The following is a 22,008-nucleotide window of genomic DNA, read 5'->3' as shown; positions in this document are numbered from 1 at the left end:
TAAAGTGAAAAATAGTATTCTTTGATCTGCATTCAGATTCCATCAGTTCTTTCTCTGGCTGTAAACAGCATTTTTCATCATGAGTCCTTTGGAATTGTCTTAGATCATTGCTTGGCTGAGAATAGCTAAGTCATTTACAATTGATCATCGCACAATATTACTGTTACTGTGTACAATGTTCTTCTGGTTCATTTCACAATAAAACACTGAAAATGTAATTTAGTTTGCATTCCTACCAGGAGACCATGAGAGGAGATACTCTGTAGTGTAAGTCCTCTCAACTTACCATTTGCACACTAAACTATCCTAGCCAGACTATAATCAATTTGTGTAGGTTTCTTCAACCCTGTGCTTCTGATTTCTATAGATAACACAGGGTAAAATGGGTTCTGCCCAGAGCCTACAGTGTGAATAATGAAAGTAGAGTCTAGGGAGAAAGAGGATACCTTATCACACTAAGAGGCATCAGATTTTCAATTCTGCTGTCACAAGGGAATTGATAGCATTAAGCTTACAAAACTCTGGAGACCTTCCGGTTGTGGCATTATGGGGCCAGTAAAACAAAGAAAAACTGTACTCCTTTCAGAAAAGAGCAAGGAAAGTGAGACTTTCAGTAAAGAAAGACTTACCAGAAGTTGGTTGACAGTTGTTTTGCTGAATAATGTGACAGAGCTCATTACTTAAATTGTGTGAGGGCTTCCAAAGAGGCAACTAACTTATAAGACTCATAAAGGTAAAGTGATGAATATTAAGAGATGAAAATAAGAGGAAAAGAATGGAGAGAAACAGTGATCAGAGGAAAATATTAGATGAGAGAATAAAGGAAAGTTTGTGGGAAAAGTGAATGGAGCTAGACTAGAAGTCAGATTGGCCTGGGTTCCCTGGTCCACATCTGGCATAGGCTAGCAGTGTGACCTTAGACACCTCAGTGTCCCAGGACCCCTGCCAAGACAATAGTTGACTTTAAAATGCAGAACAATTGCAGATCTGCATTGGTAGAGGGAATTTCCTTACCTGGGAACTCTCATAGGTCCCCAAAGTGGTTGATACTGCCCGCTGGAGGGCACTGGAAAGGACCAGGAGAAAGGTAGTAGCCTAGAGTACAATTAGAGGGGGTGCTAAATAAAAATAAGGGGGCAGTGGAAGTATAAGGAAAAAAGAGAAGATAAGAAAATTTTGGAAAACTGTTTATACATGTTTCATCTGTTGTGTAAAAGAATTAAAGTTGTAGTGATTACATTATTTTCTGAATAAACATACAAAATGGTCAAGTCCACTGACAGGTCTTAACAAACAATTGTTGGCAGGTGAGTGTGTTGTGTATTGTCAGGAAATCCAGCATGGGAACCAAACACCCATTTATAAAATTGACGCAGATTTCAAAAAGACAATTAAAGGGTTAAAGAAAGTAGATTTCCGGGGGGGGGATGGGGGAGTAATTTTTTTTAAGTTAATTTTATTTATTTTCAGTTTTCTACAATCACTACCATATAACTTAGACTATTATTTTCCCTTCCTCCCCGCTACCTTCCCCCTTCCTCCTTCCCCCTTCCTCCTCGAGACAGCATACAATTTTATATAGGTTCTACACATACATTCCTATTAAACATTTTTCACTATAGTCATGCTGTGTAGAAGAATTAAAATGAATGGGAGAAATCATCTAACAAACCAGAATGCAATACACAAACACAAAAATGATCTGCTACATTCTGCGAATGAATTCCATAGATCTTTCTCTGGATGTGGAAGGCATTTTGCCTTAGAAGACCACTGGGAATTTTTTTTTAAGTCCTTGCATTGCTATGAAGTTCCCAGTCTACCAGAAAAAACTCTCACACACTGTGGTTGTTGCTGTGTACAAAGTTCTCCTGGTTCTGCTCCTTTCACTCAGCATCGGATCATATAAGTCTTTCCAGGCCTCTTTGAAGTCTTCCTGTTCATCATTTCTTATAGCACAATAGTATTCCATTACATTCGTATACCATAATTTATTCAGTCATTCCCCAATTGATGGGCATCCCCTTGATTTCCAGTTTTTGGCCACCATAAAGAGTTCTGCTATAAATATTTTTGTACATGTGGGACCCTTTCCCATTTTTATGATCTCTTGGGGATACAGTCCTAGAAGCAATATTGCTGGGTCAAAGAGTATGCATATTTTGTAACCCCTTGGGCATAGTTTCAAATTGGTCTCCAGAATGGTTGGATCAGCTCACAGCTCCAATAACAAAGTATCAGTGTTCCAGCTCTCCCACATCCTCTTCAACATTTATCATCTTCCTGTTCTGTCATATTTGCCAATCTGACAGGTGTAATGTGGTACCTCAGAGTTGTTTTGATTTGCAACTCTCTAATCAAAAGTGATTTAGAGCATTTTTATATGACTATAGATATCTTTAATTTCTTCTTCCTTGACTATTTATCAATTGGGGGTAATCTTTTTTAGAAAGGAGTGGTAAGCCAAATAAATTTGGGAACCTCTGCTCTAGATGGATGAAATCACAAGTCCCTCTCCATCTCCAAATCACTCAACAAAAAGAGTAGAAACCATTAAAGTTTGGTAGAAGACCAGGAAGTTACCAGTGGGTTGTGTTTCTGAGTTTATAAATCAGTTATTTAGAATGTGGAAGAAATTTTCAGTTTTATTAATGGGTGGTTAAGTTCCCAAGTTCCCACAGAAGCTTATTAACCCATAATCTAGCTGTATATTTGCACTGAAAAATAGTAGAAAACAATACTGCTCTAATAATAGTAATTAAAACAAAAATAAAATTGAATAAGAAATGTTTTTATCTTGAATTCTGGTGCTTAAGAAAAAACAAGTTTAATTAGAAGATGAAAAAATAGAAAGTTTCCGAATGGGATTTCTGGGTATTCTCAAAGACTTTGGAAATTGATAGTACTGGTATAATATCATTTCAAAAATTAGAACTGTTTCAAAAGTTTTTTTCCCCAAAAACTAGTGTTAATAGTAGATAGGACTACTCTTTAGGTTTATCATCTATAAATGGAGCTGTTTTATTTGTAAGTAGGAGAAAAGGGGAGAAAGAGAACATGAGAGAGATTTATTTTCACAAAGAACTGAATGGTATTGAAAAAAAGAGGACAGGGTGTGTGTGTGTGTGTGTGTGTGTGTGTGTGTGTGTGTGTGTGTGTGTGTGTGTGTGTGTGTGTGTTTAAGAAAGTCCTTCTGATATTTGAAGAAGGAAGCCTGTCTTTCTACCCAAGGCCACAGGACATAGGGAAGTATTAGGCTATTTTATAGGACCTTCTGTGAAACAGGCCAGTTTCATTCCATCCCCAACCCCTCAACCTGCTCTTTTCTTCCTCTCACTGAAAGCAATGGAAAGATCATGCATATTTTACATCCTATCAGGCTTCAGATCTAGAGATAGAAATGACCTTAGAGATCATCCAGTCAAGCCCCCTTATTTGATACATGAAGACACTGAGACCCAAGTAGGTGACTTGTCCAAAGTCACATCCCAAAATTTCACTTGTCCCAAGTGAATTCTCTAGACCTTCTCCTCCCTCTCCCCAACCTTTGTCTCATCTTCTTTAGAAGAAGGAGCCTGATGTAGGGGTGTAGGGCATCACAGAACAAAGTTTTGGAGCCTTCCAAAATTCTGAAAAACTCAACAATGAGCAAGAAAGCTTCCTTTGTTATAATTAGATTCTCAGGCTTTAAAATACCTTCCAGTCAGTCAATAAGCATTAAGCACCTGCTATGTGCTTTTGTTGTTCAGTCCTGTCTGACTCTTTGTGACCCCTTTTGGGGATTTTCTTGGAAAGATACTGGAGTGCTTTGCCATTTCCTTCTTGTAGTGCCAATGTGGTATTCACAGTGCCTATGGTGGTCATGAATATCCTGGTGCAGTTCTGAATCATGAAATACAACAGACTCTGTGCATGGAAGACAGAACCAAAACATTAATCAGACACCAGAAAGTCAAATTCATTATAGTAACAAAAATCTATACACAATAACAATGCAGAGTACAACACTATCCCCAAGCCTTCCCCATGCGGGCTTCCCACAAACCAACTCCCTTAAACAAATCACAAGCAAGCTTCATTAAACAAAATCACATACAAGCTCTCTCACTCACTCTAGCCAACTGCCTGCTTGCCTGCACCCTTCCTAGCTCTGACTACTCTCATGACTAACTTCATCTCAACTCTGCTCTAGCTCTAACTCCTCCTGTTCCACCCTTCCTATTCCATTGGTTCAGCAAGCTCCTCCTAATATGTGACTTAGACTTCCATGTGATTTAAGCAGGTCACATGGGCTTATTAATGAATGGGAAAGATCTTCCCATTTAAATTACCATTACACTTCTCTAGTTCATTTTACAGATGTCAAAACTGAGGCAAACAGAGTTAAATGACTTGCCATGGGTTACTTAGCTGAATTTGAACTCAGGACGATGAGTCTTCCTAACTACAGCTCCAGTGTTCTATTCATTGCACCAACTAACTGCCCAGTGTGTTAGTAAAAGCCAAAAATAGTACTTGCTCTCAAGGCACTCACAGTCTAATGGGGGGGAGAGGGGGGAGAACAACACATAAACAACTATGTGCAAACAAGGTGTATACCAGATAAATAGGAGATAAGATAATTTCAGGGGGAACGTGCTGGTATTACAGGTGAACAGAAAGGGTTTCCTATAGGAAGCTGTAGGGGGAAACATACATTTATTAAGTGCCTATTGTGTGCCAGGAAGTGTGCTAACTGCTGTACAATTATTATCTAATTTGATCCTCACAACTTTGTGAGGTAGGTGTTGTTATCCCTATTTTACAGTTGGGAAAACTGAGGCAAGCAAGTTCAATGATTTGTCCAGAGTCACACAGGTGATGTGTTGGAAACTGGATTTGAACTCAGGTCTTCCCAACTTCAGGTCCAGGGCTCTATCCACTGTTAGGATTTATAGGAAATGAGGAGGTAAGAGATGAGGAGGGAGAGAATTTCAGGTATGGCATACATCCAGTGCAAAACCTGGAATTAGATTTAACTATATATTAAAAAATTAAAGATTCATGAACTTTTTAATTGATTAGCCAGGATCTTCCCTTATAGGGAATCCATCTGCTACAACCAATCACAAATTCTCCATACCTTTGTGAGTTTCAATGGCAAAAATAAATAGAAAGTTTGTTAAGTCATTTTCAGTTGTGTCTGATTGTGACCCCATTTGAGATTTTCTTGGCTAAGATACTAAAATGGTTTGTCATTTGCTTCTCCAGCTCACTTTACAGATGGGGAAAGTGAGGCAAACAGGGTTAAGTGACTTGCCCAGCTAGCAAGTGTCTGAAACTGAATTTGAACCCAGGTCTTCCTAATTCCAGACCCACTGTGCCACCTAGCTGCCCCAGGATAGGTAGATAGACCCCTTCACAATGAGACCTCCTTTAATGTATTACTCAGAATCCATTTTGCTATCTCTTTTGATTTTTAAAAACTGTGATTAACCAACTCCTTTCCAGAACGTCTCTTCTCAGAAGAGGCAGCTCTTGAGGCCACATTAGAGAAAGCCAGGCTGACAAGACTTCAGCCTTGACCTTGGTTGCCAGAAGGAGTAGAGGGAAGAGGACTATGCAAGGCAACTTGAGAGATATTTAAAGAAAGGGCAGAATAGTTCAGTCCCCTAGAGGTTTTGTTGTTGTTGTTAAGTCATTTTTCAGTTGTTTCTGACTCTTCATCCAGACCCCACACTTTCTCCACTGAGCCACCTCCCTTCCCTATTGCAGACATGAAAGACACAATCTGAAAGTCAGCCATCATTATTGCATTGTCTGATGGGGCCATTGTATGTAAAGCATTTTATTGTCTTTTAAAGGTTATTGCCAATTTAGCTATCATCATTATTATTATTGTGTTTTGAGTAATCTCAGAAAAGGATGCTCCCAGGATCACAGAAGCTTAGTGACTGAACTTGTGATTTCATTGGCATAGGGAACTCCTACGTGAGAAAATTCTATTTACTAATGCAGGTCAGCACCTTCTCTATGATGGAAAGCTGCCGAGAGCACTGCTCAGACTTCAGCTCATTTTGCTCTTCCTTATTTTGTGAAAGTCTATCCATGTCTTTCTAAGATCACTGAATTAATTCAGTTTGTAGTATGAAGGCTGATTGTTGTTCAGTTGTTTCAGTCATGTCTGTCTCTTCAGGACCCTAATTTCAGGTTTTCTTGGAAAACCTACTGGAGTGATTTGCCATTTTCTTCTCCAGCTCATTTTACAGTTAAGGAAATTGAGGCAAACAGGGTGAAGTGACTTGTCCAGGGTCATACAGCTAGTATGTGTCTAAGGTTAGATTTGAACTCAGATCTTCCTGACTCCAGATCAGGTTTTCTGTTCATTGTACCATCTAGCAGGCACACTGCCTAGGGGCTTGATAAATGCTTCTTTACTGATTGATCAATTTAGATATAAATCTCACACTAGACAGATGTAACCTTGTCCAATTCTAAGAATCCTCTAATGTTGAACTTTGCTGTTTCCTATACATCACTCATATATTGTAGTGACAACCCAATATTCACAATGCCTATGGCAGCCATGAATATACCAGTGCAAGACTCTCCACATGGAAGACAGTACCAAAACATTTATTCAGACACCAGAAAGCCAAACCCATCATAGTAACAAAAATCCATACACAGTAACAATGCAGAGGACAACACCATCCCCAAGCCCTCCCTCTGTTAGGCTTCTCACAAACCAGCTCCCTTAAACAAATCACAAATAAGCTCTCTCACTCATGCTAGCAGCTGCTTGTTCCTTCTGTTCTGACTGCTCTGACCAATTTCTTCTCAGCTCTGCTCCACCTCTTCCTGTTCCACCTATTCAGCAAGCTCCTCTCACCACAGACTCATATGACTCAAGCTTCCATGTCACCCAGGCAAGTCACATGGGCTTATTAATGAATGAGAAAGGTCTTCCCATTTAAATTACTATTACACTTATCAGTAGTAATAGTGCTTTCTTTTGATGAAATGGGGGTTAGGTGAGCTAACCATCCACAGTACCTCTCCTGAAGGAAGAAGAAAGATCTCAGCTTGAGTATTCTCCTTCCTTTGAACATAAGCAACAGTCCTTTCATTAAGGAATGATTAAAGGATTATACCTAATCTAAACCTCTTTTGTACCTAGCATTTAAGAGCAGGAGAAATGTGAATATGGAGGATATGCAGTCTTGTTCCATCTGTATATTTAGTTTTGGTGAAGGAGTAAAAAACAAAAACATAACATTTATATAGTGCTTTTAAGATTTGCAAAACACTTTACAAATATCTCATTTTTATATGCTCACAACCACCCTAGGACATAGATGCTATTATTATCCCCATTTTATAGATGGGGTAGCTGAGGCAGACAATGGATAAGTGACTTGTCTAGGATTACACAGCTAGTTCATGTCTAACTCCAGATTTGAACTTAGATCTTTCTGACTTCAGGTCCAGTGGAGTCTGCTTTATCCACTCCACCATCTAGCTGCCTAAAAGGGTATCCCCACTGGAAGTTCCTTAGCTTTGAAAATTGATTCATGATGTTGTTTGTTGGATTGTCATTTGGCATTGGGGTTGGTTGCCACTTACTGGGGAATTGCCAGGATGTTGTGGTAATATTTATCCCAGGTTCTGTATTCTGTATCATCAGAGATGCAGTAGTGTCCCCTGGTAGTCACTGTGGAGTCTATTTCTCTATGCTGACTGCATTTTATTTCTAGGGAAAACCTATTAAAAGGATGGTAACCCTTCACTGGACTAAACTGTTCTTTCTCATAAATAGACCTCTTAACCCTCAGCTACCAAGTACTCCATCAAAAATATCATTACTAGCAAGAGGTAGCAATGGTACAACAGAAAGATCATTGAATTTAGTCACAAGTTTTTGCTGTTCAGTTGTTTTCAACTCTTTGTCACCCCATTTGGGGTTTTCTTGGCAAAAATGCTGGAGTGGTTTGCCATTTTCTTCTCCAGCTCATTTTACAGATGAGGAAACTGAGGCAAAAAGAGTTAAATGACTTCTCCAGAGTCACACAGCTAGTAAGGGCCTAAGGCTAGATTTGAACTCAGGTCTTCCTCACTCCAGACCCAGCTGTTAGGACTTGGGCTCAAAACCTAGCCTTATGACTTAGTGCCTGTCCATAATTAGGCAAGTCACTTACCTTCTATAAGACTCAGTTTCCTCATCTGCAAAACAAAGGGTTATACTAACTGTGCTGTAAGATCAGTCCCAACTCTCATGTTCTATATTCACATTATTGTGTTCATCAGAGCAGTCTCCAGTTATCCCTTCCTGAAATCTGCAATTAAAACAAATATTTGCTCAGGGTTTGCTTTGTGTTCAGAACATTGCTAAACCTTAAACAGACAGACAAATTTCATCTGGTTTTGCAGCAGATCTTAAGAATGTATTATGAAATTAAAAGTCTTTACCTAGCATTATTGAAAGACAGCTGTTTGCTTTAGGTTACTGTGAGAGACGGAGACAGAGAGAATGAGGTTTAGATCAAAACCTAAGGAGCTGTTCAAGTACTTTTTTCTTACAGGGATTTTGTTTCACTAAATACTGCTTGCAAGACATGAGGTTTGGAAATATTTTTGTCACAGAGGCACAGAAATTGATCTGGGGGTGTTCTAGTGCCAGCTTGAGGGTGAGAATCAATTGTTAAATTTTCAGAGTGAGCTTTTACACTTTAGAAATCAACAAGCACTACTAGAACTTGGCCTGTCGTTTTGTTGATAGAATTAAGAAAGTGATGGAGAAGATATCAATAATGCAGATTAAGTTTAAAAGTGCATCATACATATTTTTTGAAGAGGTGGTTATTCAACATTTACCAATACACCACTGATTTGACCTGTGCCCCCAAATTATCCCCCTAGTTTGCTGTCATATAGACATGGACTATGGTTTTTAGTTTGCCCTGTGCACTTAAATTCAGATTTATATGAGCCACGAACACCTGAAGAACTGGGGATTGGTGGGAGAGGAATGAAATGAGAACAGCATACATGACTACAATTTCTAAAGGAATAGATTCCTATGCTTTCAGGAAATCATATATCACGATGCCATCAGCACAGTAATAGGTAAACAGCCCACCTGCCTCATCTGTTTGCCCAGGCACATTATGAAGTGAAGAGGAATGCTCACATGGAATGGCAAGTAGGGCGCTTCTCTCTCTCTCTCTCTGTCTTTCTCTTTTTCTTTCTTTCTCTCTCTCTCTCTCTCTCTCTCGCTCACTCACACTCACACACAAACACACACACACACAAACACACACACACACACAGTTGTGGCTCAGCATCCACTTAACTTGATGTCAAGAAAGGTGATGGATGAGGCCCTACTGGAGCAACTACACAGCTAGGCATGTTGGGAGTCCTGCTTGTAATGGGAATGCCATTTCAGGAAGTAATCAGGGAAGGCAGCATGGTATACCTGGAGGCAGTTTGGAACAGCAGAAAGAGCACCAATTTTTGAATCAGAGGACCCCTCTGAGATAAAATCCCACCCATGATGCTTATTAACTGTACTACGTTGGGCAAATCACTTAACCTTTTAGGCCTAAATTTCCTCATTTGTAGAATGAGGATATTTGACTAAATGGCTTTAGAGGTCCCTTGAAAGGGACTTAAATCTATGATCCTAGGAACAAGAAACTTAGTTCTGCCACTTCCATGTCCTAAGTCATTTGCCATATCCCCAGACTACACATCATGTTTTCTGGGTTCAAGTTCTTGTATCTCATTCACCTCATTTTAAATCTTCAGCCAACTGGAAAAGTACTTTCTGGAAACCGGCTTAATCAGCCCATGGTCCACATGGAGCGTCTGGAACTACTCAAAAATGTCTGCCGAGATGCCGCTCTGAGGAATCTCTCACACACTGCTGTCTCAAAATTTGTCTTAGACCGAATATTTGTCTGTGACAAACACAAGATTCTCTTCTGTCAGACTCCCAAAGTGGGCAACACACAGTGGAAAAAAGTTCTGATTGTTTTAAATGGTATGTGAAGGGCTTCAGGTCTGGGTTGATGTGGGTATGTGTGGTTTGGGTAAGGGAGGGGCATGGGAAGGAAAGAAAAAAGTAGAGGTGAAATCTTTTAATTTCTTAAGAAACATTCTCTACTACAAGGACAACCTTGAAGATATTTATATTTTCCCTCCTGTCGTGCTTAAAACCATCTTTGACTGGTTGGAGATTAATTTTGGACACCAATGTGTTATAATTGTTCTTTAAAGGAATACATCCAAGGCTAGTTGGCCTGCATGACTCTAAGAGTTGGCATCTATATTTATAGTACTTTAAAGTTTGCAAAGTGTTCTATAGATGTTCTCCTTGCATGGAAAAACCAAGATAAATCTTGACCTCACTGATTGGTCAGGGATCAGTTTTTTCTGCCTCACTGGATTTACTAAATTTGGTATGTATCAGTCTCTTTTGCAGTTATGAGGTGGGCAAGCTAACTTGTCTGAGTCACTCCATATCTGATGACAGATGTTTCCTCCATACCTGTGAGAGGTGATCTCTACCACATTCTGCTGTCTGTGTTAGAAATAAGGGCTTAGAATGAGGCTAGAACCTCCTTAGTTGTCCATCTGTAGACAGAGCATTTGAGCATGAACAGGGCATGGGAAGGGGAGGAAGGAAACAATCATGTATTAAGCACCAACTATGTGCCAAGCCCTGTGCTAAGTGCTTTGCAAATTAAGGATCTCCCACCATGCATCTGCCTAACCTCTTGATGTGCTGACAAAAATGGTACTTCACTTAAGAACATGCTGACTTAATGGAAGTGCCCTTATCTACCACATAGTGGGTTTGCTACCCTCTCTTTCAAGGCTCCATGAATTTGCTTGTTTAAACATCCATACACAAATGGTCAATATTCTCTTCTATAGTCCAGGGTAATTGTTACCTCAATCCATTGAATTCCTTCATCTCCGAAAGGAGCATATTTCAAATAAATAGTAATGACCGCCCTAAAAAAAAAAAGAGAGAGAGAGAGAGAGAAGCAAACATAGAAGTGGAAAATCCATTTTGTTTCTCCATCATCCAACCTATTATTTTTATAGCTTAGTTTCTAATTTGAGGCAGTGGTATAGTAGACAAAGAGCTTTTTTTGAGGTCAGATACGTCTAGGTTCAAATTCTGCCTCTGATAGCTTTGTGACCTTGGGTAAGTCTTTTAATCTCTGTGCTTCAGGCAGCTTTTTAGGGCTTCCCTACTAAGTCTTGATTGCAGTCTGCATAGGTATATTACTTTAAATGTTTTAGGTCATTTGCATTTTTTTAAAGTGAGACAAGAATAGAAAGACAAAATTGAAAGCACTTATCCTTTCAGTCGTAAAGTTCATCATCAGTGTAAGAGATATGTTGCATAAAAGCCTGAATGAGTATTTTGGCAGCATATCCAATCTAGCAATCTGAAAATGAAATTGCAATGTGCGTCTAAGACAATGAGTGTATAAAAATGTCTCCCTAAGTATGCCATGGTAGCATGAGTCACAGCATTCTGAAGAAGTAAACATCCACTTACTGGGGCAGGAATCTTAGTTGGTGAACAGAAATAGATGACTAATTTGCACAGAGCTACGTAAGAAACAAATGAATAGCTGCTTGGAGTCATGCTTGAAATAATTCTTCATAAAACAATTCTTAATAGCATCCTGTACCTTATGAGCAAGTAAATAAGCAAGCCTGTATAGGACATCTGCACAGAGAATGTGGTGGAGTGGATGGGGCAAGGACCTGGAATGGGGAAGACCTAGTTTAGAATCCTGCCTCAAACTGGTCCTAGTTTTCTGACCCTAGAGATGTCATTTAATCTCCCCATGACTTAGTTTCCCCATTTGTAAAATGAGGGGTCTTAATGGTCTGTAAAGGTCCCATCCACCTTTGAATCTATGATATAATAATCAGAGAACAGCCAGGACTGTGGACAATGATTAGATTGTCTAAGGAAGATTCATAAGATGAGAAACTTGGGGCTGGAGGGGATCTCATTCCAAACATTTCATTTCACAGACGCAGAAAATTAGATTCAGAGAAGTAAGTCAGTGATAGAACTCGGATTTAAACCCAAGTTTTCTTAATCTAAATCTAATACTCTGTCCATAATATTATCAGCCCTGTATGGTAGGTTCTACAAGTGTTATTATCTACATTTTACAGTCTAGAAAACTGAGTCATGGAGAGTTTCTAGGATTATAGTTAAGTCCTATAGCTCAGAAGAATGAGAGGTAGGATATGAACCAAGGTCTTTTTTGGAGGAAGAAATCAGGATTAATAGACTTGCACAGGGTCCCACAGCTAGTAAGTTTCTAAGGCTGGATTTGAACTTGGGTCCTCCTGATTCCAGAGCCAGTGTTCTGTCTATTGCACTACCTAACTGTCCTGAAGTTAGGTCTTCTTGATGCCACATCTGGCACTCTCTCTACTTATCCATGGGAAAAACTAAAATCCTTTAAACTATTACAGGGGAAAATAACACTGAGAAAGCTCTAGAGGGGTAACAAAAAGTTGGTTAAAAACTCTTCAGTATGTTCACTCTAATTTATTCCCTGAATGAAATTAGAGACATTTAGTGGGTACAGTGGCTAGGGTTATAGACCTGAGTCAGGAAGACCTGAGTTTGAATCCTGACTCTCAGCTGAGTAACCCTGAGTAAAAAATCACTTGTCCTTTCCTAGCCTGATTTTCTGCATCTGTAAAATGGGGATAATAGCAACCACCCCCTAAGGTTGTTGTGAGGATAAAATGAGTTAATATCTATAAAGCACTTTGCAAACCTTAAAGCTTTCTATAAATGCTAGCTATTATTATTATGCAAGTTTTAAGCTATGTAAGCATCTACTCAAGGAAGAACAAATATGGGAAAAATCTGACTCATAGCATTCTGTTCTGAAGGCATGTCCTTTGTTCCACTGGTGTCTACACTGCTGTATCTGTCAGTATGCTCTCAGAGCTGATACTGTAGCAGATTTTACTATTTCAAGCCAATATAAACACTACAGAGCTTTAGAAATTGAATAGAAGGTCCTTAATTGTGTAACTATGGCAATTGTGTACTCTTTGATTGTGAATTTAACCCAGTTTAAATTCCTGATTTGTCACAACTTTTCATACTTTTTTCCCCTCATTTTTAATCAACACCTTCCATCTCCTCCCCTCCCCTCCCCAATTGACTACTGGGTTACTTAAAACTTTTTCTCATCCTGTTAATTTAGGATCTATTCAGCATCACAGCTTCTGGGAGTGATACAGCAAGGAGATGAGTAACCGGAACTCCTTAGCTAGACCTGTAGACCCAACAGGAAAGCTCTCCAGGACTTGGTGATGATAGGTTAGCAAAATCCTCCAGAGAGAAAACTGTCCAGAGGAGTCCATGAATAGAGTTGCCAGGAATAACTGTCTCCCCCAGCATTCCAGAAATAACCTGGAGAACTTGAGATAATCACACCCAGGGTACTTAGAATCAGCTCTGCATTGGCCCTTTGTGTGCCAGTTTGGGTTATTATCCTCTACTATACTATCCAGTATCCTTGGGAAGCTAGTCAGGATTCTTCCTGATGCTGCAAAATTGGAAAGTAAAGACTAAGGCAGGAATTTACCCCTTCTCCCTCTAGAAGTAAATAGATTTAAATCTCTAAGGGCCTTTAGACTCCCTCGGAACTGGATTTGAACACAAGCTGCTAAGGGGAAAGGGACAAGGGAAATTGGGTCTTCTCTGTAGCTAGGTCACCTTTTTCTCATTGAAAAGAAGAGTCTTGTCTTAGCAAGTTGTCTGTCTATCTCTCTCTGTGTCCTGTGTGTCTCTATGTCTCTCTCTCTCTCTGTTTCTTTCTCTCTCTGTCTCTCTGTCTCTGTCTCTCTGTCTCTCTCTCTGTTTCTCTCTCTCTCTCTCTGTCTCTCTCTCTCTCTCTCTCTGTCTGTCTCTCTGTCTCTCTCTGTCTCTCTCTCTCTCTGTCTCTCTCTCTCTCTCTCTCTGTCTCTCTGTCTCTCTCGGTCTCTCTCTCTGTCTCTGTCTCTCTCTGTCTCTCTCTGTCTCTGTCTCTCTGTCTCTGTCTCTCTGTCTCTGTCTCTCTCTCTCTCTGTCTCTCTCTCTGTCTCTCTTTCTCTCTGTCTCTCTCTGTCTCTCTCTGTCTCTCTCTGTCTCTCTCTCTCTCTCTCTCTCTCTCTCTCTCTCTCTCTCTCTCTTTCTCTCTCTCCCCTTCCCAGGAGTTTTTCCTTCTATTGAAGAGATCCCAGAAAATGTGGTACATGACCATGAAAAAAATGGCCTGCCACGTTTGTCTTCTTTCAGTGACTCTGAAATTCAGAAACGGTAAGAGTTTTTTCCTAATCAGGGGAGAGAGGTGTCAGAGTCAAGTGAAAAATTACTAACATTGGCTTCCCAAAATGCAGATAAAACCAGTCTTTCTAAAAAAAGAAAATTCCTTGTTGGCTGCTCATTCTAAACTCCTTATAATATTTGGGGCAGAAGGGTTGTCCATGAGTAAGGAATCATCATCCTTACCCTCTCTGCTCCCTTATTAATTAAGATATTTATTCCCTGGTGAGTCAAACTTGACATGAAATTATGTAAATGATAAAAAAAACAAGATGCATGATCTGTGAAATCACAAATTGTCATTGGGATCAGAGCCAGAATTCTGGTTCAGTGATACCACAAAAAAGTGGTTTTGCTATGACAGGTCTCCTTTAATTTGAACAGGTTTTAACTGTCTAAAATGTTTGCTTTTCTTATTCTAAAAACTTCCAAGAATTTTGACTTAACCTGTTTTTTGATAACCAAATGTTGTTTTTTAGAAATTTAGATCTTAGGAACATTTGAAAACTCCTTAAATATTGCAGCCAAGTTTCATTTATGTAATCTGTGTTAAAATAAAGCCATTTATAAAAAAAAACAAAAAAACTGTTAATAGTCTTGGTTGCAGGGCACCTCTCTACTGACTGTTTTTCCACAATTTCTAAAACATTTGCTTTTGCTGCTATTTGTGCCTTGATATCTCCTGCTGGGTGATTTGTGATGACAAATCAGAGCAGTTCATGACCACAAAAGTTAGACTTCTGTCACATGGATGTAACTGAAAGGCTAGGGATGTGTTACATAAACATGTTCATCCTTTTTTATAAAGCAAACTGTGATTGTGTAGACAATACCATATACTAAATTCATTCAAATATATGTTATTCCTCCTGACTCAGACTTGAATAAAACCTAGTGTTATTCTTCAGTGTATCTTTACATTTGTCTTTCTCTCAAAGAGATCTAATTTTAGGGGCCCAGCCTATATTCAGAACAGTACTGAAAGTGGCTAGTTTTACTTGCCAATTGGGATTGACCCCAGTTAGTGTAATGATTAAGTGGAGAAAAGAATTGTTAATTCTGTTGTCACTAATTTAACAGTGAGGAGCATCATTTCCTTAAATATTCCACTTTCCAAGGAACCATGTTTTTCCAGGAGTTTGATCCTGTCCCATTTATGTTGTGGTTTAGCCATTTTCAGTCTTGTCCAACTCTTCTTCACCCTATTGGGGATTTTCTTGGCAAAGATTGGAGTGGTTTGCCATTTCTTTCTCCAACTCATTTTACAAATGAGGAAACTGAGGCAAAAAGGGAGAGATGACTTGCCCAGGGTCACACAGTGTCTGAGGTTAGATTTGCACTCAGGGCTTCCTGACTCCAGACTGAGCCCTCTATCTACTGCACCACCTAGCCTTCCAGTTTATACTCAGCAGCAATTTGGAGTACAGGTTCATGAAACTAAACAACAAGTATTTGTCAAGTGCATTTCTATATTCTGCTACTCATTCTAAGTTCTAAGGCTCTTAGTTTTTTCTTCATCCCTTTTCTAGGTAGCTCAAACTACATTATAAAATGGACAGACCTAACATAATCAACACCCTAAGTCATTCAGGACCTTTCTCTCCAAATGAAAAGGGACCATACCTTTATTACTCCTATTCATTTTGAAACCATAAAACAGGGTTAAATAGAATTTTCTTCACCCTATTGCTACAAAAATGGCCATCAATCCTGCAGTAATTGACTTTTCCTTTGTTTTCTTTTTTCTTTAGCTTGAAATCATACTTCAAATTTTTTATTGTAAGAGATCCTTTTGAAAGACTCATCTCTGCCTTTAAGGACAAGTTTGTACATAACCCTAGGTTTGAGCCATGGTATCGGCATGAGATTGCTCCTGGCATCATTAGAAAGTATAGAAGAAATCGAACAGAAACCAGGGGTCTTCAGTTTGAGGACTTTGTGCGTTACCTGGGGGACCCAAATCATAGGTGGTTAGATCTTCAGTTTGGGGACCACATCATTCACTGGGTAACATATGTAGAACTTTGTGCACCCTGTGAAATAAACTATAGTGTGATTGGACACCATGAGACCTTGGAGGAAGATGCTCCTTATATCCTGAAGGAAGCTGGGATTGATCATCTAGTATCTTACCCAACAATTCCACCAGGCATTACTGTGTATAACAAGACCAAGGTGGAACACTACTTCTTGGGAGTAAGCAAAAGAGACATACGCCGTCTATATGCACGTTTTGAAGGAGACTTTAAGCTCTTTGGGTATCCAAAGCCAGATTTTTTGCTAAACTGATGCCTGGGACCTATGAAGAGAGAAGCGTCTTCCTTAAACCAAGAGATATCCAGCTGTGTACCTGAACCCAGAACTGGTTTCCTGAACTGCACCTTCATTTTCTAAAATTCCCAATTGATAACCATTGGCCAGTTATTAGCTCTTTGGCATGTGAAATGGAACCTCTCTTAGTTACCACCCTTCATTTGTGCATAGGGGGCATTGAGTGGCACCATGGTAACCAGGATATCCCTGGTCTTCCATCTTTGTTCCAGGAACAAAGAGAAGAATTTAATCTGCAAAGGGGGAGGGAGGAGGTTGAGGAGAGTAATGCAATTTTAAGAGTGGTTTTGGACAGCAATCAAAGAGAAAGACTTAATCGCTAATGAATTAATGGATTGTAGGTGGAATTGTCATTTGTGAGTTGCCAGTAATGGTACCTAGTGCTGACAGGAAGAAGAGAGAAATTAACAGGCTGTGAAAATTGTAAAGACTAAAATTTGATGATAAAATTATACCTCTGAGTTTCATTTTTTTTTCTTTTTACTTCTATAAAAACTGAGGAAAGACTCACTTTTGGGGTTTTTTTCATAGTCATATTGGAGAGAGTTTGATTCCTCCCCCACTCCAATTCAGTTTGCTCCAAAGAGCAAGTTCAGGAGGTTTTATTAATGGAGAAAACGCAGCTGTGTAATGATGGTCTAAATGCTGAGCCTTTGTTAGCCAAGCAGTTTACCTGATCCTGTCCAAGAATTCCAAAGTTCATAGTATTAGATTGCTTGAGATGAATGGGAGAATGTGCATTCTTCCTCCCTAAAAAGGGCAATTCTTTGTAGGCATTAAGGAAAATTTAGGATGATTTTTTAAAAAATCTTTTTAATTTTGAAGTCTGGCTTTGCTCTAGGCTTAATAAATTCTATCCTGACACTGCTTTTTAAACCCTCTACTCATTAGCAACCAATATTTCAATGCCCTACTCTGAACAGGGGCAGTACAGAATGGGGTGCTTGGTAGGGTCTCCTACTACTTATTCCAAGGTGCCTGTCCTGGTCCTAGGCCTGCATTGTTAGTGTAGGAGGAAGGCAGGGATGTTATTCATCGTCCTTGCCTTGAATCTCAGCAAACTGCTCTAGAGTAGGACCATGGCTTCTACTTGCATTTCTAAAAGTTGTGAGTTTGAGTTCACCAGCAATAAAATTCAGCAACATTAACTTGTTTGCCTGCCCTTCATGGGGTAAGATTGTCATTAGCAGTTTTGGCAGTATCAGAATAGACCCTGAGGTGCAAGAGACAACATGCAGAGAGGATGACCCTCCCCTGGGGTATCAGTCTTTCACCATCTAAGGAAATACCCTAAGGAGAAAAGGGCAATGTCCTCACAGATGAACCATATACCACTCATCTGAAGGTGGAGTTTTAAAAGGGGGGAGGGGATTCTCTCTCATAGGTGAAGTAGCAAAATAAGTCTTGATCTCCATGTTGTTGAAATGGCAGTCTCTCTCTCTCCCTTCTCTCTCTGTCTCTGATCTGTTTTTCTCCTTTCCCCTCTCCTCCCTGCTCCCTTCCTTTCTCTCTCTACCTCCCTGCCCTCCTCTCTCTCTCTCTTTTCCTCCCTCCCACTTGTCACTTCAAAGACTGATGATAGTGGTAAGGGCCTGGTAGAAAGAAATCAATTAAAGCTCAGGTGCAGTATGGCCTGACAGCACATGCTGTCTGGTTGCCTGCTTGAGGATATTTCTCAGTATCCTATTTGTAACCTGCCCTTTGAATAATTCTGTATATGTGTGTGTGATATGCAAGGACATCAAATGATACCAGTGATGTTAAGAAAGGTCCAGGCAGCAAGGGGGATAATGTAAAGAAAAGTTGTTGGATTTGGGGTCAAAGGACCTGGGTTCAAATTGTGACCCTGTCACTGCCTGTGTGACTTTGAATAAGTCACTTGACTTCCAGTTTCCTCATCCATCAAGTGAAGGGGTTGCACTAGATAGTATCTGACGTCCTTCCAGCTCCAAAGGGTTCCATGATTTTTACAACCAGCCACACAGTTTGTCCTGATGGCATCCTATGGAAGCAAGAAGGGGCCTCAGTACTTGAGATCAGGAAAGAAAAATAAGATTTAAAATATGTGCCAAACCTGACATGTGCTGCAGCTCAGAAAAAGGTAATATAATAACTGAACATCATCCCAGACACATCTTGACACAATAATTGGTCTAAGGGAGGAGCACTCAACTGACTATTGTTAACAGGAGGGTCTAAAGTAGCAAATGCTTAAATACTATTGTATGGTGGGTTTTTGTTTTTGACAGATGCGATTACAGTGTTATAGACTTGTTAGTCCTTAACCAATGTGTAAAGGATGTAACCTTTGAGTTATTTTTATAAGTCTTAGCCAAGTCCATTGTTGAATACATTTCAGACCTAATGATTTGATTGATTACCTCCTTGCTGACTTAAAATGTAACAATGTGAATAATGTTATTGTGAATTAAGGCCTTAAGGTTAATCCTAATAAAAAATAAATAAAAACAAAAGATAGACTTTTCTTTCTAAAATGAGCTTGGGGGATATTTCTCAATAACTTGCCTGTTACCTTAATGGAGAAAACAGATGTGTGATGATGTTCTAAATGCTGAGCCTTTCTTGGCCAACCAATTTACCCTGACCCAGCCCAAGAATTCCTCTGCCAGATGTTCTTGGTACCATATCTATCCAAGGTAAAGCTCATCAAATCCACAAGTGGCTGGGAGTTTGCTTAGAGGAATGCGTGGCCAATCTGTAACAGGGAGAGGCCTGACGCCAAGATCTGTAAACTTCATCGGTTGTCACCTTCATCAAATACTTATTGGGATATGTTATGTTATGGATAAAGCAATTTAGTGTAGTGAGGGACTACCCTGGACTGGAGGTCAGGGAAACCTAAGTTCAAATCCTTATTGTACCCTTATTAGCTAGGTGACCCTGGGAAAGACATAGGTTCCTGAAGTGGGTGATACTGCCCCTTAGGGGCACTGGACTGATGCAGGGGGGCAGTAGTAATCTCATTGCAATTGAGGGGTGTTGAATAAAAATAAGGGGGAAGTGGAAGCATAAAGAAAAAAGAAAATATGAGAAAACTCTGAAAAACCATTCATACATATCTCATCTGTTGTATAACAGAGTTAAAATCATAGTGATGACATTATTTTCCAAATAAACACACACAATGCAAGTTGGAACCATGAGTGGTCAAGTCTGATGACAGGTCTTAACAAGCAAGTGCTGGGAGGCGACCAAGTCATGCCATGTGGAAAATTCCAGCATGCATCAGCAGGAATATGTGTGTCATGACTTGTTTACAATATGATACTAAATGATTACATGACACAATATTGTGTCATCAAAATTTTAATGAAGGAAAAATGCCACAAAGTTACAATAAACTATTAAATTTAAGGTGCATCATTTTTTTAAAAAAATATTTTTTTTGATATGACACTTTTTTAAAAAAAACCATTAAAGGGTTAAAGAAAGTAGATTTTCAGGGGGATGCTGAGCAATTTTTTTTAAAGGGGGCAGTAGACCAAATAAGTTTGGTAACCTTTGCACTAAACCTTTCAGTGTCTTGGCTAACTAATCTGTAAAATGATGAGTTGGTTTTCTTGGCCTCTAAGGTCCCTTCCAGCTCTAAATCTATGATCTTAATATGTGTTGGGGGAGTACAGAGAGGAGACAAACATAATCCTTGGAGTCAGAACACTGAAGACATGTCTGGGGTTTGTAAAACACCAGCTCCCATCTAAAGCTTTGAGATCAGCAAAGCTCTTTAATAAACGTTATCTTGTTTGATCCTTAGAACAACTCTAAGCAGGTGTTATTACTACCCCCTCCTCCTCATTCTACAGATGAGAAAACTGAGGCTGGAATAAGGAGATTTTCTCAGTGTTACATAGCTTAAGAGTCACCCGAGATTTGAATGTAAGCCTTCCTACCTCAAAGTTCAGGATTCTTACCCACTTATGAAGCAGTTGACCTAGATAAGCTCTAAGGTACCTTTGAACTCTAAATTGTTCAGTTGTTTCAGTCATAATCAACTCTCTGTGACCTCATTTGGGGTTTTCTTGGCAGAGATACTGGAGTGGTTTGCCATTTTCTTCTCTAACTCATTTTACAGAGGAGGGAACTGAGGCAAACAGTGCTGTGTGCCTTGTCCAGGGTCACACAGCTAGTAAGGGCCTCAGGCCATCTTCCTGACCACAGGTCTAGCATTCTATCCATTGTGCTACCTAGCTGCCCTTTGAACTCTCAATAGGATCCTGTAAATACTAACTGCATTCAATGCCTATTGAGGGACCAGTCCAGAGGAGATCCAGATGGGCCTTGTCTGTCATTATGCCCACACATTTGACAGAGTGGGAGGGAGAAACAAACTGCTGAGATTTTTTTTTTTTTAACCCAAAGCTTTAGGATGTCGAGTTACCATATATATGCTCAGCTCCTTTATATGCCTTACATTTTGGCCACCTAATCCTCCTCAGGTTTGTATCCTTGCCCCAACAACCTGCCTTCCCATTTATCTCAATCTCCCATATCTCAAAGCTTTGCAAACATCCTAGTACAACCCATCCTGGATTTTTGGTTTTCTTTCTCCCGCCTCAGACTCTGACACATCACCCCTTTCTCTTGTCCAATCACTGATACATGTCGGCCCCACACAAAGTAAAAGGATGAAGTTTTTATCTTAGGCAAACTGCTTTTAGCCTCTGTAGGTCTCAGTTTTCTCATCTAGAAAAGGACTGTGCTAGACAATTTCCAATTTTTTGTTCTATACCTTATCATCATTACACCTGTACTCACGTCTCTAATCCATCAATTCAATTGAACATTTAATAAGTGCCTATGTGTGCCAGGCACTGCCATGAAGGGCCTCTATCTTGAAGTATAAAATGGGGGTGTTGGATTAGATTCTCTCAAAGGGTCCTTCCAGCTCTAACCCTCTACAATTTCATTCCTCCTCCTTCACCTCTATATGTGTAATTTTTTGTTAAGGTGAGCCTTGGTAGTTATTGGAAGGTGAAGGGAAGATGAACCCTACTCCCCAAAATCATTTGCCAATATACTATATGATATTTTATATATACATATGTATGTATATATACATATACATATACATGTATATATACATGTGTGTATGTGTGTGTGTATATATATAAAGTCATGTTTCTATGCTGTTTAGCCTTTCATAAAGGTATGAATAAGTTACTATTGAAGTTTCATTTCTAATTACATCCACCAGGTTGTATTCCTGCATACATAATAGGAGAATTGTCTTATCAGCCATTGTTAGACAGGAGCTCAGCTGCTCCCTACAGGTTCACTGGATCTGGGCATGAACAACAGAGGAGATC

At 39.6% G+C, this 22,008-nt stretch overlaps 1 protein-coding gene across 4 annotated transcripts in view; it reads left to right on the top strand.

Annotated features, from left to right (window-relative positions):
- The window catches only part of CHST10 (carbohydrate sulfotransferase 10), a 50,587-nt gene extending 31,432 nt beyond the window's left edge, over window positions 1-19,155 (top strand). For all 4 annotated transcript variants that reach the window (XM_072614671.1, XM_072614668.1, XM_072614670.1 and 1 more), the window contains 3 exons: window positions 9,790-10,024; window positions 14,239-14,344; window positions 16,102-19,155. In XM_072614671.1, coding sequence (XP_072470772.1) covers window positions 9,790-10,024; window positions 14,239-14,344; window positions 16,102-16,639 — 879 coding nt within the window. In that variant the 3' untranslated portion in view covers window positions 16,640-19,155. The remainder of the gene's footprint in view (window positions 1-9,789; window positions 10,025-14,238; window positions 14,345-16,101) is intronic.
- The last annotated feature ends 2,853 nt before the right edge of the window (window positions 19,156-22,008 follow it).

Source organism: Notamacropus eugenii, chromosome 5 (assembly GCF_028372415.1).
Source record: "Notamacropus eugenii isolate mMacEug1 chromosome 5, mMacEug1.pri_v2, whole genome shotgun sequence".
Classification (NCBI taxonomy): Eukaryota; Metazoa; Chordata; class Mammalia; order Diprotodontia; family Macropodidae; genus Notamacropus; species Notamacropus eugenii.
The sequence above is the reverse complement of the archived record's forward strand: the minus strand, read 5'-3'. Positions and strand labels throughout refer to the sequence as shown.